Source organism: Amphiura filiformis, chromosome 10, assembly GCF_039555335.1.
Source record: "Amphiura filiformis chromosome 10, Afil_fr2py, whole genome shotgun sequence".
Lineage (NCBI taxonomy): Eukaryota > Metazoa > Echinodermata > Ophiuroidea > Amphilepidida > Amphiuridae > Amphiura > Amphiura filiformis.
In genome coordinates, this window is record NC_092637.1 from 5480090 (window position 1) to 5496775 (window position 16686).

Consider the following 16686-nt stretch of genomic DNA (forward strand, 5'->3'; position numbering starts at 1 on the left):
AAAAGAAGTTTTCATTATCAATTGGACCAATCAGCAACATTGTTAAAATAATTTCACCACAGAAAAAAATTGGGGTGAATTATTTGCAAAGCTCCATTCTGATTTGTGATTAAAATGAAGATATTATGTAATTGACCAATCAGAGGAAATGTTAGATCAACAGGTAGTGCTCAGGGGGTTAAAGAAATTGCATTCCTTTTTTTAGTGTACAGATATTTTTTTGTATGCAGTATACATTAAGATTGAAGTTGAATTTGAAGATATGTACATGTAGACGCTACAGTCACATAATATTCATGATTTGGAAATGCAGAGCAATTTTTTAACAGAATAATTCATGATTTTTGATGAAAATAGTTTTTCTGTCTAGACACTTGCTGTTCAAAATTCCATCCTTGCCCTTTAGGGAACAAACCAAAAGATTGATGGCGTCCTATAAACGTAACTAGTTTAGTTTCTCAGCCGACCCCCTCCCTCCCTGCCAGAAAAGTAATTAATGAAATGTTGAACATAATCATAATAAAGACACATTCTTCACACCGATGTTTTTGTACAACGTAATCGAGTATTTTTACCCCTCCCCCCTAAACGAAACTAGTTTCGTTTATAGGACTTCATCGATCTTTTGGTTTGTTCCCTTAGGTACATGGGGGACAAACAAACTTTGATGATGTCCTGTTTGTTTAAAAAATTGATGGGATCAAGTCCACCTTTTTTAGGGGATCTAAAGATTTTTGATGTTGGTGGTTCCAACTTTTCCAACTCCCCACTAAAGTATTTATGATCACTCCCAAAAGTGTGTGTGTACAAGGGGTGTGATATAATAAGGTGTATAATACTTATGGGACTATGCATCCTGTACAAGAACATAAACACAATGGGGAACGATTGCTCGCTACAAGAGGAAACCGTTTCCTCTTGTTCCCCATTGTTTATGTTCTTCTGCAGGATGCATAGCCCCATTACCTACTTTACTTATATTATACTGGGGAAACGATCGTTAAAAGCATCAGTAATGACCTCCTTCACTTGTGTACTTGCGTAATATTTGTTTGTGTGTATTGTATACCCCAAATGCTCATATTATACCCAGTTTTAACCACCATTTGAAAGTGGGAGCTGGTAGCCTAATGGATAGAGCGCCCATCGTGATTGGAAGGTTGTGGGTTCGATTCCCATGCCAGCACAGTCCCTTGCTTTTTTTTTCAAGTTGGGTTGTGTGTCGGTCGGGATTTGTGTTTATATGTTGTCTTGTTTATTAATTGTAACACTTTGGGTTGGTAAACTGTTCTTTCTTTCGTATAATACTTACATCCTTGGCTTCAAGTGTTGTACATGCCAACAACCAAACCATGGGTATGGCTACATCATTGATCTAGGTAGTGGGAAGAAACATAGAAAAAACATTCATTATTCATTTGAAGCAACATAATACATATCACATGTAAAATTAAGGTGTACACATTAACAATAGCAAATGTCCTAGGGGTCACTCGAACATAAAAATGTTAACTGCAAGCCTGAAAATAAGCAGACTGGAACCAGGAGCAATTTGTTTTAGAACATTGCTCCTGGTTCATGGGATTTTACAAGCACCAGGAGCAATATTTGAAGAAATCCTTTTCTGCATATATACAATATATAAAAATGTCTGGCCGGGTATGCCTTGTATCAAGGATGATCATGATTTGCACAAAAACGTGCATTTCCAGGAGAGGGAGCTTAGTCACTGAGGTATACATGTATGCGTCATATAATCGACCAAACAGGGAAGTCCTGTTTTGGTCTATGCACTTGTGCACTCGCCTTTTCACCAGGGCTGTCAACTTTTTGGAATTGCTTGGTGTGCAACACCAGTGGCGGATCTAGAGCATTAAAAAATGGCCGCGTAGCGCAAGGGTGTTTGAGGGGGATGTTTTATGATGTTTATGAAATTACGATCCATGAAGCCTTAGTGGACTTGTCTCGGTCCCAGCTTGTTTGTGTTCCACCGTCACTAAACAAACTGTTTGGCGACAACCTCATAGTACGTCTTTTCTGATTGGCTGAACATCAACTCCCTAAATACTGGTGTTAAATTTTGCTGTCAATCAGCGCTGGGCTTCAGCGCATGCAGCGGTTGATGGACAGCTACATGTATATGGTTATAATCTACACAATGTACATGAGTACGCGCTGTAAGTCGCGTACATGAAAGGTGATATCAGACGATCAGCACCTCAGTGGCTGCCAAAGCTAGTGTACATTTTTCGTTTGTGGTATCTACAAATAGTGGAGGGCCTACATGTATGATGTTTAGTGTCACTTACAAAAGTCACGTCCTAAAGCCATTGAAAACAGTTTTATTTGTAAATTCATTAACCAATCAGCGATTGTCATTTCACAGGTGGTCACCAGACAGTTGTTTAGTGACGAAGGAACACAAATCGGCTGGGACCGAGACTATTAGTGGACAAGTTTTCCCTATTATTGTAGGCCTATTGTGTTTTATTGAAATATAAATTGGCAAATGTTGAAAACAGAAGCAAAAATGGCCACTTGTTTATTCACTATGCAGGGGGTGTCTGAGGGAGGATATTGCCCCCTGTGAAGTTGGAATATTTTACAAATTGAAGGTCCAATTGAAGCCATTTGGTACAATGTACATCATATTTACACTATTTAAATTGCTTTTAAAGAGACAAATGCATGAGATTTTACTAATTTGACAGCTCTTTACATGAGATTTACTACCTAGGCATGAGATTAGGCCTACTACATTGGCGCGAGACCATGAGAAAGTGAGACTCACGCCCAATGCGTGAGAGTAGACAGCCCTGCTTTTCACCACAGGATAGTGGGTTTGAGGCTCGGCAGGACCAAGTGACTCGGAGATGGGCTCAACTGCAGTGTTCGATTTAGAGGGGTTTTACATGCACAAATGCATGTAACTTTAGCTCTGTGCATGTAGAATTTTGCCTGTGAATGCAAAATTTTGTGTTATTCAGCCCATTGTGAGGAAAAAATCAGAGTTGTGCATGTAAATTTTATTTTCTAAATCGAACCCTGGCTCAAAGTCTTCATTTTCATGTTAATTGTTCCTGCCTATGCACACATGCAGTGCATTTTTCATCAATCCTAAGCCATCTGGGGCAGCACTTTTAAGGAAGGAAGGAAAGACAGCGCTATGATACTTTTACGCCTGATGGCTGAGACAATATGACACGGATTCACTGAAATCTATTTGCTAAACCCGATTATGAAGATTATCATTCATCCAGGTATAAATAACTATGAAATTATTATAATCTGATCTACTGGACTTACGTTTTTGTGAGTGGCAATATTTCACATCCTATCTCGGATGCATCATCATGCTAAACCAATTATTTCATGAACAAAATCAAGGAAAAAGTAAATTGTGTATTGCAACGTACATATGTAACATTGAAAATCACAACAAAATTTGTTCCAGAAGTTTAGCCACAAATTTGCTCACCGATGAGCTTCACATTTGAGGCTATAGAGACTGTTGCATTTGAAATCTAGATGGATTCACTGAAGCATGACACTGAGTAAAGCAATGGAAGTTCAGAAGTAAACACAGCCAATACAATCGGAAGGCTGCAGGTTTGAGCCCCGGCAACGCCATCATGTTGTGTTGTCTTGAGTAAGGCACTTTTAAATCTCCACTCTCCTCCACCCAGGTGTAATGGGTACCGGTATTCCTAAATGCTGGGAAGGTAACAGACTCGCTGTGGAGGCGGTGTGGCGATCCCCCTACAGCTACATTTCATGGTGGACGTCTGGCCTAATGGCCAGAAAAGAGTGATGGACACTCCATCCATCCTGTAAAATACAGGTTCAATGGAAGTTGGAGGGCGAGATGGCCGAGTGGTTAAGGCGTTGCGCTGACGGCCGGGAGATACGATCGACAAGGGTTCGAGCCTTGGGCTTGCCTTAGGTGAAAATTCTCTTCCCTCCCAAAAAATTTCAGAATTTAATTGAAGAATTTCTTCTCGCCCCCATACACTGCTTAGCACGTGCAGATATATTAGGTAGTGTATGTGCTTCGTCCATGATTCGGAAGTCACGTAAAGCCGTTGGTCCCATGCACAGGACGAGTCAAACCCTGTGCACGTTAAGTGTCAGAGCTATTCGAAAAGAGAAGGGGGACCATCCCTGGTTCTGGCTGCAATCAATCCTAGGTTCCAGGATCGTGCATAGGTAAAAAACTGTGCACGTTAAGCCCGTGCGACAATACTCAATTTGAGGTATGCACGTATATATAGGAAGAAGAAGAAGAAAAGTAAACACAGCCGATCAAGACAGGCGATCGCATCAAAAATATTGCTAAAATTACACTTCAGCAAGATTTTGGACTGTCCAAAATAGCCAAATCTTGCTCAAAAGATACAGTTGACTCATCGAAATAACTTTCATCCACATTTCAAAATTAACAGAATGACACCACTGTCCGACCGAAAAACCATAGCAAAGCACTGTAGCATCGAATGCGTAACTATCGTGTGCAAATTCGAAGCTAGCATTCTCAAGTAAGAAGAAGCCAAAGTTCTCAAGTAGGCCTAAGTACATGCATGTTTATGTAATTTCAACCCTTACACGATCAATTTGATTGATCAATATTTGAGGACATAGATGCATGATTGAATACAAAATAATATTATTAAAGAGATTTATATTAATCTAGTTTGATTTTATTGATGGTTGGACAATAAAATCACTGTTGTTTTTCGTGTGTGCAGTGCGCAAAGCATGAAAGCTAGTGCACAATGGCAGATTAATTTTGTATCCACTCTATCTCGAGGGTCTTTGATATTGATCAATCAAATTGATTGTGTATAGGCCACATACATGACATACCAGGCTATATGGTTCCAGGCCACTTGAGGTAATCAATATGGTTTGTTATGATGGGCATGCCTCACTGATCTTCTGCTCATCCATGCATCGTGTGACCATGATAATGGTTGTATTTGTAAAGCAAGCTTTTAATACCAAACAATAAAATGGAGTTTGTCAACTGACACAGTATTTTAATTGTACTGCTGTCAAACAGTGACAGGGTACTACTGTCAATTGTTAAGCTTCTGTCAAATGAAAGTAAACTGTTAAATAAATGTCATAAAACAAAACACTCTTGCTGCAGAAATACAAAACACCTGTGCCTCTTTGTTGTCTGAGGACAATCAGATGACACACATGGGGTAGGTGGAGCTGTATGAAATAATATTTAAGCTTTACATGATCGTCCTACAGTCTAAAGATAACATAATTATTTAAACATATTTTATACCCACCTTCGGAGGACAACTGAGCGATAATTCTAGCGTCCCATCTTTACCAAAACTGAATGGGTTTCTGTGTATGACAGTAAGACTCGGATCAAAGTCTCCCCACCGGAGGCTGACATTTGGGTGGGAAACTCGCCCTTCCAACGCCATTATCCCGATTATGATGATGGCTAGGTGAAGGTGAACTCTCGTAGATATTCCCATTGCAATCAAAATAAAAATCGACACAAAATCGGCGTTAAAATCTTCAAATTCATAACGAAATCATCTGTCAACTTTCACTGCTGTTGATATCGTAGAGATTTATGCAAATTGACATTTAACCAGCTGACCCGTTGTTGACCTTGACAAGTAAATCCGTGTCAATAATAAGGGCGCACACCACCAAAAATAAAAAGGTCTTTCTCTCCTCCTCAGTTCCAGCTCAGGCCGGGGGGGACTCACTAAAAATGGGCGGGGGATGTACGACCATGGACCCCCATTTTTCAACTCCCTCTCACCCAATGACGACCTTTTTGTTTTACTGAACTCCATTGGCGGTGCCAGGTATTTTATGGGGGGAAAAGTGAATTCCGGGGGCAACAACCCCTCATGCCCCTCCCCGGCCGTGACGCCGCCACTGCTGAACTCCCTCTCACCCTTAAAGCCATATTAGGCCTATAACATTTGCTGAGGATGACGCCCTCACTGAATTTTTAAAATTCCTTTTTTTACACGATTAAATTGTACTTTATTAAACCAATATACCCTGCAAAAATCAAGACTCTAAGTGCTGTAGTTTTGTCAAAATCCGTTATTTTGAATTAAAGGCTGATTCAGCGCTTTATTATTACAATGGAATTATTAGTCGAACGCATACACGATGTTCATAACACACAGTACGTCACGGCGTGCGGGACGGTGATACACAACAAAGGGTCGTACCACAACATGACCGAAGGAGTGGTACGTATTGGCGACATGTGCGCTGGTAGTAAATTCCAATTTTCTTTGCTTTGCCGTAGTTGTTCGGCTCAAAAATAAAAGGGATATATCTGACAGTAAAAGCTAACATTTTATGGCAAAGAAATGCTAATCTATTTTGTATATTGCTTTAACCCCTTTTTTGTTTTCCTGCACCAAAAGACCCCCTTTTTGCATAAATGTAGATGCAGAGATGTTCAACCTGAATGTGGGGTGGAGGCCGGGCCATATAGTTGTGTTTGCCAAGCCAACTTATTTTCAATGTTATACTATTTTTGCCCAATAATAAAGGTCAAAAAAAAATTCTTTTGGGGGTTAATTGCAAACCAACTCATTGGGGCCAACCCCCGCAAAGACCACACTATGTAGGCTTGCAAGCCCTTTGAGCCCCCCCCCCCTGTGGCATCTCCAACATCGTGGGGCTGCAGAAAATGTAAATTTTGCTGCCTCCTTCATTTTTTTTTTTTTTAGCCAGGGCGCTAAAAAATATAAAATATGTGTGTGTGTGGGGGGGGGGTAAGGATCAAAATTTGTTTCATTATCGGGCGGAAAAATTTGGAAACGTATATTAAAAATTGTAAAAAAATTGTACAATGTGTTGCTTTTAGGGCGCTAGCACCTATAATCCTTGCTCATCACTTTTTCAAACCACCGAAAAAAAATTGGGTCAACCTTTTCGAGCTGTTGAGGAAGGGGCGGCAAAATTGAATTTTCTTCAGGGTAGGAGCGGCCACGGTACGCCACTGGATTGCCGCCCTGGCCACCATAATTTCTCTGCCCTTTATCCTTAATAGTTCTTCTTGCAGCCGCGCCCGCCCTTTTTGCTTTTTCCCAAAATACATGCATGCATCCCCCCTCGAGCTCCCTCATTTGAAGTTCGGAGTCTTTTGGCTAAATTCAAATCGCCAAAACAAGACCTATTTTACGGTTCCCGCATCCCGGGAGGCAGTGGCGGTAGCCAAGGGGGAAGCTGCCCCCCCTGTGAAAAGTCTTGCCCCCCCGTGGGATGATGACCGCCTCGACATTTAAGACTTTTTTGTGTTTCTGACCAAATTGATGTTATATTTTGCCATTTTAACCTAAAAAGTGCCAATTTTTGCGCGCTTCGTGCAAATTTATTCACTTTCTGTACCATATTTCACCAGTTTAACTTCGCGCGCATTTGTAACTGAATTTGTCGCCAAAAGGTGCCCCCTTAAAATAAATTTGTCTTGCCCCCTTCGCCCCCCCTCTGAAAAAATGCTGGCTACGCCACTGCCCGGCAGACCCCTTGTTTCCAAAATCCCACAGTGCAGAGTACACGGATTCAAGCACCTCCTATTAGCAATTGTTTTATTTTATGTCATAAAAACTGATGTATTGAAATAGGGGAAAATGCAATGATTAAACCCTAAACACCATGCTGTCTCAGTTGGTCGGTGCACGATGCATTGATATGTCCAGGCCCGTACGCATGACTTTCATGCGGGGGTAGGAAGATCTGCATTTTTAGTTGATGTTTGTGAATGAACCTTCTCTTCAAAGAGGAAGAGGCTAGAGGTCACAGTGTTCCTACACATAAAATGCTCGGAGTGATTTAGTGATGTGCGCCCTTACAAAGCGCCCAAATTTAAAGGGATTCAAAACCACTTGCCCCAGGTGCAAACTCGCCCTAACTGTACAAATTCGAGTTCCTTTGTGATTCATTGTACTATTAGAGTTCAAATAAAAGCATCCGGTCATTGGACACACTGTATTTCATACTATAAATATAAAAAGAAAATTATAACAGTTTCCTATGTCTAATTTAATCATTTCAAAATACTGAATTGTTCAAAGCGTGAGCCTGTAGTTTGTGGTAAGCCTATACAAGGCCACATAAAATTAAAAATTCGTTTCACGACCCCTTTTTGGAAAAGTGAGGAGTGTTTGTTTTTTTGCTTTGTTTTTTGCTGAACCATGAAATGGTATCAGCCTATATTAGTGTTTGTTACTAGGTTACTTACTTATTTACTAGCTTACTAGCTTACTAACTGACTAACCATTTGGTCTAAAATGGACATATCTCTAAATACCACGAAGGTATGACCCCCAAGTGGTGTCATATGAAAGAGAAAAATGTAAAGAATATAATAAAAATATTTCCAAACGTCAGAGGTCATCCAGGGGTCACAGGGGTCAAAAAAGGTCAGTTTAACCGAAAATGCTCAGATTGAGCTTAAATTTAAATGTAATGATCCTTATGACATTCTAAACAGTTAAAATTCATTTAAGGTCATTAAGGGGTCATAAAGGGGTCAAAGGTCAAGTTTTTCAAAATGCTCCAATTGAGCTGAAATTTATATGCAATGATCCTTATGACATTCTAAACATTTTAAAAACATTTTCAGATTCATTTAAGGGTACATGCCACAAAATAGCTTCCCATAGACTTTACGTGCAAAATAGGGGTCACGTTTTAGGCTATAAGTCGAGTTACGTCTTACTTTGAAATATATATTTGATATCATCTTAATCAGAACAAAATTCTGCATAACATATCTGAAAATGACACCATATTTTAGGTCTACTTTTTGAGAAAAATAGCGCTATATAAAAAGACCCGATTTTCCCGTGTTTACGTCCGACTGCTAACCGCGTTTTGACCTCGTGTGTTCATGCGCTCATCATCGTAAACATCACTCAAATTTTCGCGTTTTCTGTTCAAATTAGTAGAGATCACATTCACAAGTTCTAGCAAAACACGATTTGCAACACTAAAATTGTTAATATTGTACCGATTTTGCACATTTTTTATGCAAAGTTGGGACTATAGTCGTGATAAACTTTTACCGGAAACCGCTTCACACGCGGATTTAGTGGCATGCACCCTTAAGGTCATTAAGGGGCAATAAAGGGGTCAAAGGTCAAGTTTTCAAAATGCTTCAATTGAGCTGACATTTAAATGCAATGATCCTTATGACATTCTTAACATGTTTTAAATATTTTAAAATTCATTTAAGGTCATTAAGGTCATACAGAGGTCAAAAGTCAAGTTTTCAAAATGCCAGCTTTCCACGATCAAGGTATATTAAAACGGCAATTAATGAAACAGTCTTATTAAAATTAATACTATCCAGCACAGTATTGCTGCTTGATCAGATCATCGCAGTCATTTGCCTAACTTACCTCGTGCCCTTGCAAAGGGCACAGTTGCTCTATTATATTCTTTACTTTTCCTCTTTAATTAACACCACTCGGGCGGTCATACCTTCGTAGCATTTCGAGATTATGTCCATTACAGACTCCGGGTGACAGTGGTATAGGCCTACCACAATATAGGCCTACTGCCAAAGCCACATGGTTCAGCTATGGTGCGGTTATCGCTCTAGTTTGTTTGCTTTTTGTGCTAAATCTACTAGGCCCCCCTAAATACAGCAGTTTTCACGTATTGACATTGCTAGCAGTCCACATCTGCCAGGAAAACGATGAGGCCCTTTTTTATTTGTAGGGGTTAGACCCCCTTATAGTGATTCATGCTAACTAATAAACTTTATAAACATTATACTAAAGTATTAAAAAATTGAATATGAAAATTGAAAAAAAAATGGACTGATCCCCGATTTTGGCTTAAGAGTTGTATATCGTTGTATAATTTAATTTGTTTTTAAGAATCTTATATTATTATGCCATGCCATCGTTATTATTTTTGTCGGGTTTTTTTTTCAATTGCTTTACAATTATTGAATTGTTATTATAATTTTTCTATTATAATAATTTAATAATTTGTTGCATCTTTGTATCATTGATTTGCATTTTATGTTATTAATATAATTTTGTTCATGGACGTCGGTTTTGCGCATGCAGTCGTTTTAAATTTCACACGTGTAGTTTTTCTCTCCATCCTCTATCATCTTTGAGCCCAAATGCCGCTAGTTGAAGCACCGCTCCGACTCGCTCGCATTAACAAGAAAGTATTCTCCTCAGAAGAGAATCCTATTAGATTTTATTGCTGCTTCATCAACACTGATATCAGCAGCCTCCGCTACTCATCAATGAGTAGGCCTACATTCAATACCGGTACTGGTATCAGCAACCGATAGCTACTTCATCAATACTGATATCAACAGCAGATACTCCATCAATACTGATATGGCAGATAACTACTTTATCAATACCGATATCCGCATGTAGCTACTTCATCAATATTGATATCAGCAGCCGAAAGCTACTTCATCAATACTGATATCAGCAGCAGAAGGCTACTTCGTCAACACTGATATCATCAGCAAATAGCTACTTCATCAATATTGATATCAGCAGCAGATAGCTACTTCATCAATACTGATATCAGCAGCACTAGATAGCCACTTCATCAGACACCAACACTGATATCAATAGCAGATAGCTACTTAAATTATCTTCCCGTATGACAACGACCCATAATAGAAGAGAGTTACGGCTCTCACTACCCACATCCCCGGTCTACGCCAAACTGTCCCAACTAGGATAATTGCTATAAACCTTGTACGTCTTCAGGAAATGTCATTTCGTATAAGACTTGCATCTTGACAATCTTTTTGGACGCGACGGTACAATATTTGCTCTAGTCTTTTGGGTATAATACTGATATCAGCAGCCGATAGATTCTTAATCAATACTGATATCAGCAGCAGATATAGCTATACTTCATCAATGCTGGTATCAGCAGCAGATAGCTACTTCATCAACACTGCTATCAGCAGCTGATAGCTACTTCATCAATACTGATATCAGCAGCAGATATAGCTACTTCATCAATACTGATATCAGCAGCAGATAGCCACTTCATCAACACTGCTATCAGCAGCAGATAGCTACTTCATCAATACTGATACCAACAGCGTATAGCTACTTCATCTATACTGATATCAACAGTAGATATAGATATAGCTACTTCATAGCCTACTTCATCAATGCTGATATCAGCAGCAGATAGCTACTTCATAAACACTGTTATCAGCAGCTGATAGCTACTTCATCAATACTGATATCAACAGCATATGGCTACTTCATCAATACTGATATCAGCAGCAGATAGCCACTTCATCAATACTGATATCAGCAGTAGATAGCTACTTCATAAACACTGCTATCAGCAGCTGATAGCTACTTCATCAATACTGATACCAACAGCGTAGCTACTTCATCAATGTTGATGTCAGCAGGAGACATCTACTTCATCAATACTGATATCAGCAGCAGCTAGCTACTTCATCAACATTGATATCAGCAACAGATAGCTACTTCATCAACACTGATATCAGCAGCAGATAGCTACTTCATCAATACTGATATCAGCAGCAGATAGCTACTTCATCAATACTGATATCAGCAGCAGATAGCCATTCATCAATACTGATATCAGCAGCAGATAGCTACTTCATCAACACTGATATCAGCAGCAGATAGCCACTTCATCAATACTGATATCAGCAGCAGATAGCTACTTCATAAACACTGCTATCAGCATGCAGCTGATAGCTACTTCATCAATAGGCCTACTGATATCAACAACGTATAGCTACTTCATCAACACTGATATCAACAGCAGATAGCTACTTCATCAACACTGATATCAGCAGCAGATAGCCACTTCATCAATACTGATATCAGCAGCAGATAGCTACTTCATAAACACTGCTATCAGCATGCAGCTGATAGCTACTTCATCAATACTGATATCAACAACGTATAGCTACTTCATCAACACTGATATCAGCAGCAGATAGCCACTTCATCAATACTGATATCAACAGCAGATAGCTACTTCATCAACACTGATATCAGCAGCAGATAGCCACTTCATCAATATTGATATCAGCAGTAGATAGCTACTTCATAAACACTGCTATCAGCATGCAGCTGATAGCTACTTCATCAATACTTGTATCAACAGCGTATAGCTATACTTCATCTATACTGCATCGGCAGCAGATATAGCTACTTCAGCAATGCTGATATCAGCAGCAGACAGCTACTTCATCAGTACTGATATCAGCAGCTGATAGCTACTTCATCAACACTGCTATCAGCAGCTGATAGCTACTTCATCAATACTGATATCACTGGCAGCAGATAGCTACTTCATCAATACTGATATCAGCAGCAGATAGCTACTTCGTCAATACTGGTATCAGCAGCAGATAGCTACTTCATCAATACTGATATCAGCAGCTGATAGCTACTTCATCAACACTGCTATCAGCAGCTGATAGCTACTTCATCAATACTGATATCACTGGCAGCAGATAGCTACTTCATCAATACTGATATCAGCAGCTGATAGCTACTTCATAAACACTGCTATCAGCAGCTGATAACTACTTCATCAACACTGCTATCAGCAGCTGATAGCTACTTCATCAATACTGATATCAACAGCGTATAGCTACTTCATCAATACTGATATCAGCAGTAGATAGCTACTTCATAAACACTGCTATCAGCAGCTGATAACTACTTCATCAATACTGATATCAGCAGCAGGTAGCCACTTCATCAATACTGATATCAGCAGCAGATAGCTACTTCATAAACACTGCTATCAGCAGCTGATAACTACTTCATCAACACTGCTATCAGCAGCTGATAGCTACTTCATCAATACTGATATCACTAGCAGCAGATAGCTACTTCATCAATACTGATATTAGCAGCAGCTAGCTACCGTACTTCATCAACATTGATATCAGCAGCTGATAGCTACTTCATCAACATTGATATCCGCAGCAGATAGCTACTTCATCATTACTGATATCAGCAGCAGATATATAGCTACTTCATCAACACTGATCAGCAGCTGATAGCTACTTCATCAATACTGATATCAGCAGCAGATAGCCACTTCATCAATACTGATATCAGCAGCAGATAGCCACTTCATCAATACTGATATCAGCAGTAGACAGGTACTTCATAAACACTGCTATCAGCAGCTGATAGCTACTTCATCAATACTGACATTAACAGCGTATAGCTACTTCATCAATGTTGATATCAGCAGCAGACAGCTACTACTGCATCAATACTGATATCAGTAGCAGATAGCTACTTCATCAATACTGGTATCGGCAGCAGATAGCTACTTCATCAATACTGATATCAGCAGCAGTTAGCTATACTTCATCAATACTGATATCAGTAGATAGGCGCTTCATCAGTAGCCCTACTGATATCAACCAGTGGTGGCGCCAGTAATTTATTTGGGGGGCATTAGGGAAAAAGTGAATTTCAGGGGGCCGACCATGATTCAGACCTGGGGGGGCACTCCAACTTTTGAGGTGACGCGTATGTAGGGCTGTTAAGACCCCCTTTTTGTCACCCAAAGACCCCATATTTTTTTGACGAACACATGCTCTGTCACCCGAAGACCCCTTATTTTTCCATTTGATCTGTCACCCAGGCCCAAAGACCCTAAAAAAAGTTGAATTTGAACAGCAACTTTCATTTATCACTGATTTTGTTACTTATTTTGAAAAAACACAGAAATTTGAAGCCATTTAGAACTAGAAATTCGATTTTCGAGGTTTCTTTGGCGCTGTTTCGGCTCTCACCCAAAGATTCCATTTTAAAAAAAGGTCATGTTCTCACCCCAATGACCCCATATTTTTTACATTTTGCTCTCACCGAATGCCAAAAATCATGCTCTCACCCAATGACCCCATATTTTTTACATTTTGCTCTCACCAAATGCCCCTTAGTGCGAAAGTGCCAGCCCTACACCTTTATCAGTGCCCCCACCCCCACCCCGGATCCAGATCCAGATGCGATATGCAAGGATAGTCAACATAGGCTAGTCGGCGAACGAAAGAGAGTGGCAATCTATTTTTATTGCGAATTTGTGATCTTTGATCTTTACTTAGTCTCGGGCCAGACTGTATGTGGCTGTACGATCGATGAGTGTCAGACCAGTCAGACTGACCCAAACTGGCTGTGCAGGAGACCAATCTTTACTATGTTTACTTCCGGGTACAGTCCCGAACAGACTGGAAATTCATTGTGCAGAGAGATCAAGAGGTTCGAATAAGAGAGGTTAGACTGTATGCCTACAAAATGTATATAGCACAACTCTACAACAGTATGCAGGTACTCAGAGATCTCATCATGGAAGTGCAGATGCTGGGTGCAGATATCTGATTAGTTTGCTTGTTTTCAGTCAAGGTTTGTGGTTTAATAAAGCTATCACTCAGACATGTGACAGCACTTGCTCACAGTGACACCTCAATTTTATCGAATTTTTTATTGCACGATTGTAATTCCCAGGTGCAGTAAAACTCTATTAAATCCTGGGAATAATTCACCAGATGTTGATCATTTGTAATAAGCCTATTAGTGATGGCTGAAATATTTTGCTTACGTGAATATAAACCCGGCATATAAACTGCGTGTGACATGTGTGTATGATTTGTTTTCTTATTTTTTTTTGTTCCTGCGTGAAGCTATGTGAAGCTCCACTTTTAAACAATAGGCGAGCTGACCACATGCAAGTTGACAACGATAATTATAGGCACTGAAGTAGCAATTTTCTGTTTTACCTCATTCTGGATCTGGATAATACAGTTCAACACCCCTAGTGGGGAAAGATGAACCGGAACGTGTGTGTGTGCTATTTAAAGGTCCACCAGCACATCTGGAATAATGAACTACATAATTGAGTTATGTGGCCCAGGGCATGGCAGTCCAGACACCACCTAAGTCCAGACAAGTATACAAGTATACAGGAGTGTGATCTATAAGGACAAGGTCGTCTACCAACTGGCCAGTTGACCAGGCCAACGTTTGTGGACCTTTAAGTGTGCTAGATGAAGTGCTGTTACAGCTGGCTTTTGAAGGCTTTTGGATCTTCTATTGATACAAGTGATTCTGTCAGTAGGTTCCACTCAGTGGCAGTTCTTGGAACAAAGGAATATTTATAAGTGTCTGTGGACGGAGTGATGTTTATGAATGATTTGCTGTGAGACTTCCTGGTAGGACGAGTTACCGCGTGCAGCAGGCTTTCAACTGGGATGGCGAGGTGACCCTGACAGCTAGGCTTTCTGGAACACAGATAATCTGGTGATTTTTCTCCTGGTGGTAAGGGGTTGCCAGTCTAAGTCCTGTAACATCTTGGTGACACTGCTCTGCCGTTCGTATTTATTGAGTACAAAACGGGCAGCTCGGCGTTGGACAGCCTCTAGCTTATTTATAAGCTCTGATGTGTATGGGTCCCATACTGCACTGCAGTACTCTAATGATGGTCTTACAAGTGAGAAATATGCTAGTTCTTTGATGTCTTTTGTGCAAGCCCTGAGGTTTCTTTTGATGAAACCCAAATTTCTATTACCTTTAGCGGAGATTGTATTGATATGGCTGTTCCATTTCATGTTGTGTGCTATGTTAACTCCCAGGTAGGGATGTGATGTTGTTTCTTGTAGAATTTGGTTGTTGAGTTTGTAATTGTGTTTCTTTGGATTTTGGGAGTTTGTTATCCGTAACATAAAACATTTGTCTGTATTAAAAGACATGAGCCATGTGTGTTGCCAGCTACTAAGTCTGTCAAGGTCAGATTGGAGAAGGTCAGCGTCAGCGTCATTGCTGATGGTTCTGTACATGACACAGTCATCAGCAAAAAGTCGGACGGTGGAGGTGATATGGTCGGGCAAGTCATTGATATACAAAAGAAAGAGCAACGGACCGAGTACAGTGCCCTGCGGAACGCCTGATTTGACACGTACCCAGTCCGAAGCATCACCTCCAATCACAACCCTCTGCTTTCTTCGCGTCATTGGCTTGAGATGAAGGGAGATATAAAATATATCTGTATCTGATAGTGAACATTTTGTGGAAAACATTTAAAAGTCTAATAATTATGGAAATTGGACATTATTGCTTTTATTATATATTACAGAAATGGACATAAACCATGGCAACAACTGATAATAAAATGATTGGAATGACTGAAATAAATAGTGGCAGCAGTGATGGTAAGATACGTTCATTCATTCATTCATTCATTCATTCATTCATTCATTCATTCCGATTCTGTCCGTCCATCCACCTGTTCATTCATTTGTTCATCAATCAATCTATGTTCATACACACTCCAGTTGTGGAACTTATAGGCAGCCTGCCACCGAGAGCCATTATGGGCCTGGGGGTATAAAATGAATGCACGGGCCCCTTGCGGATCCGAGCGATGATGGTGTAGGACTTCATAGTTGTGTGTGTGTGTGTATGTGGTGTAAATTTCTTTGTGACATTGGGGAAGGAGGTTGGTATAAAATGCTTGAACACATGTTCAAATTAGCGTGTCTAGCTGCAAATAATCAAATAAGAACATTGATGGAGACAAAATGCACGCAATTAAAGCGCACACATATTTGCAATTTAAAATTTACATATTGCTCCCAGATTAAGTTTCTCTGAACAACTTCCGCGCAAAGTGCAGAAA

At 40.0% G+C, this 16686-nt stretch overlaps 2 protein-coding genes across 4 annotated transcripts in view; one reads left to right on the forward strand and one right to left on the reverse strand.

The window, feature by feature from the left end:
* LOC140162097 (uncharacterized) overlaps positions 1–5582 on the reverse strand; it is a 40534-nt gene extending 34952 nt beyond the window's left edge. The window contains exons 1-2 of the mRNA XM_072185381.1: positions 5301–5582; positions 1313–1375 (exon numbers count right to left, since the gene is read on the reverse strand). Coding sequence (XP_072041482.1) covers positions 1313–1375; positions 5301–5498 — 261 coding nt within the window. The 5' untranslated portion in view covers positions 5499–5582. The remainder of the gene's footprint in view (positions 1–1312; positions 1376–5300) is intronic.
* Positions 5583–14230: 8648 nt separating this feature from the next.
* Positions 14231–16686, forward strand: part of LOC140162434 (synaptic vesicle 2-related protein-like) — a 30925-nt gene continuing 28469 nt past the window's right edge. For all 3 annotated transcript variants that reach the window (XM_072185667.1, XM_072185668.1, XM_072185669.1), the window contains exons 1-2: positions 14231–14417; positions 16144–16219. In XM_072185667.1, the coding sequence (XP_072041768.1) occupies positions 16159–16219 (61 nt within the window). In that variant the 5' untranslated portion in view covers positions 14231–14417; positions 16144–16158. The remainder of the gene's footprint in view (positions 14418–16143; positions 16220–16686) is intronic.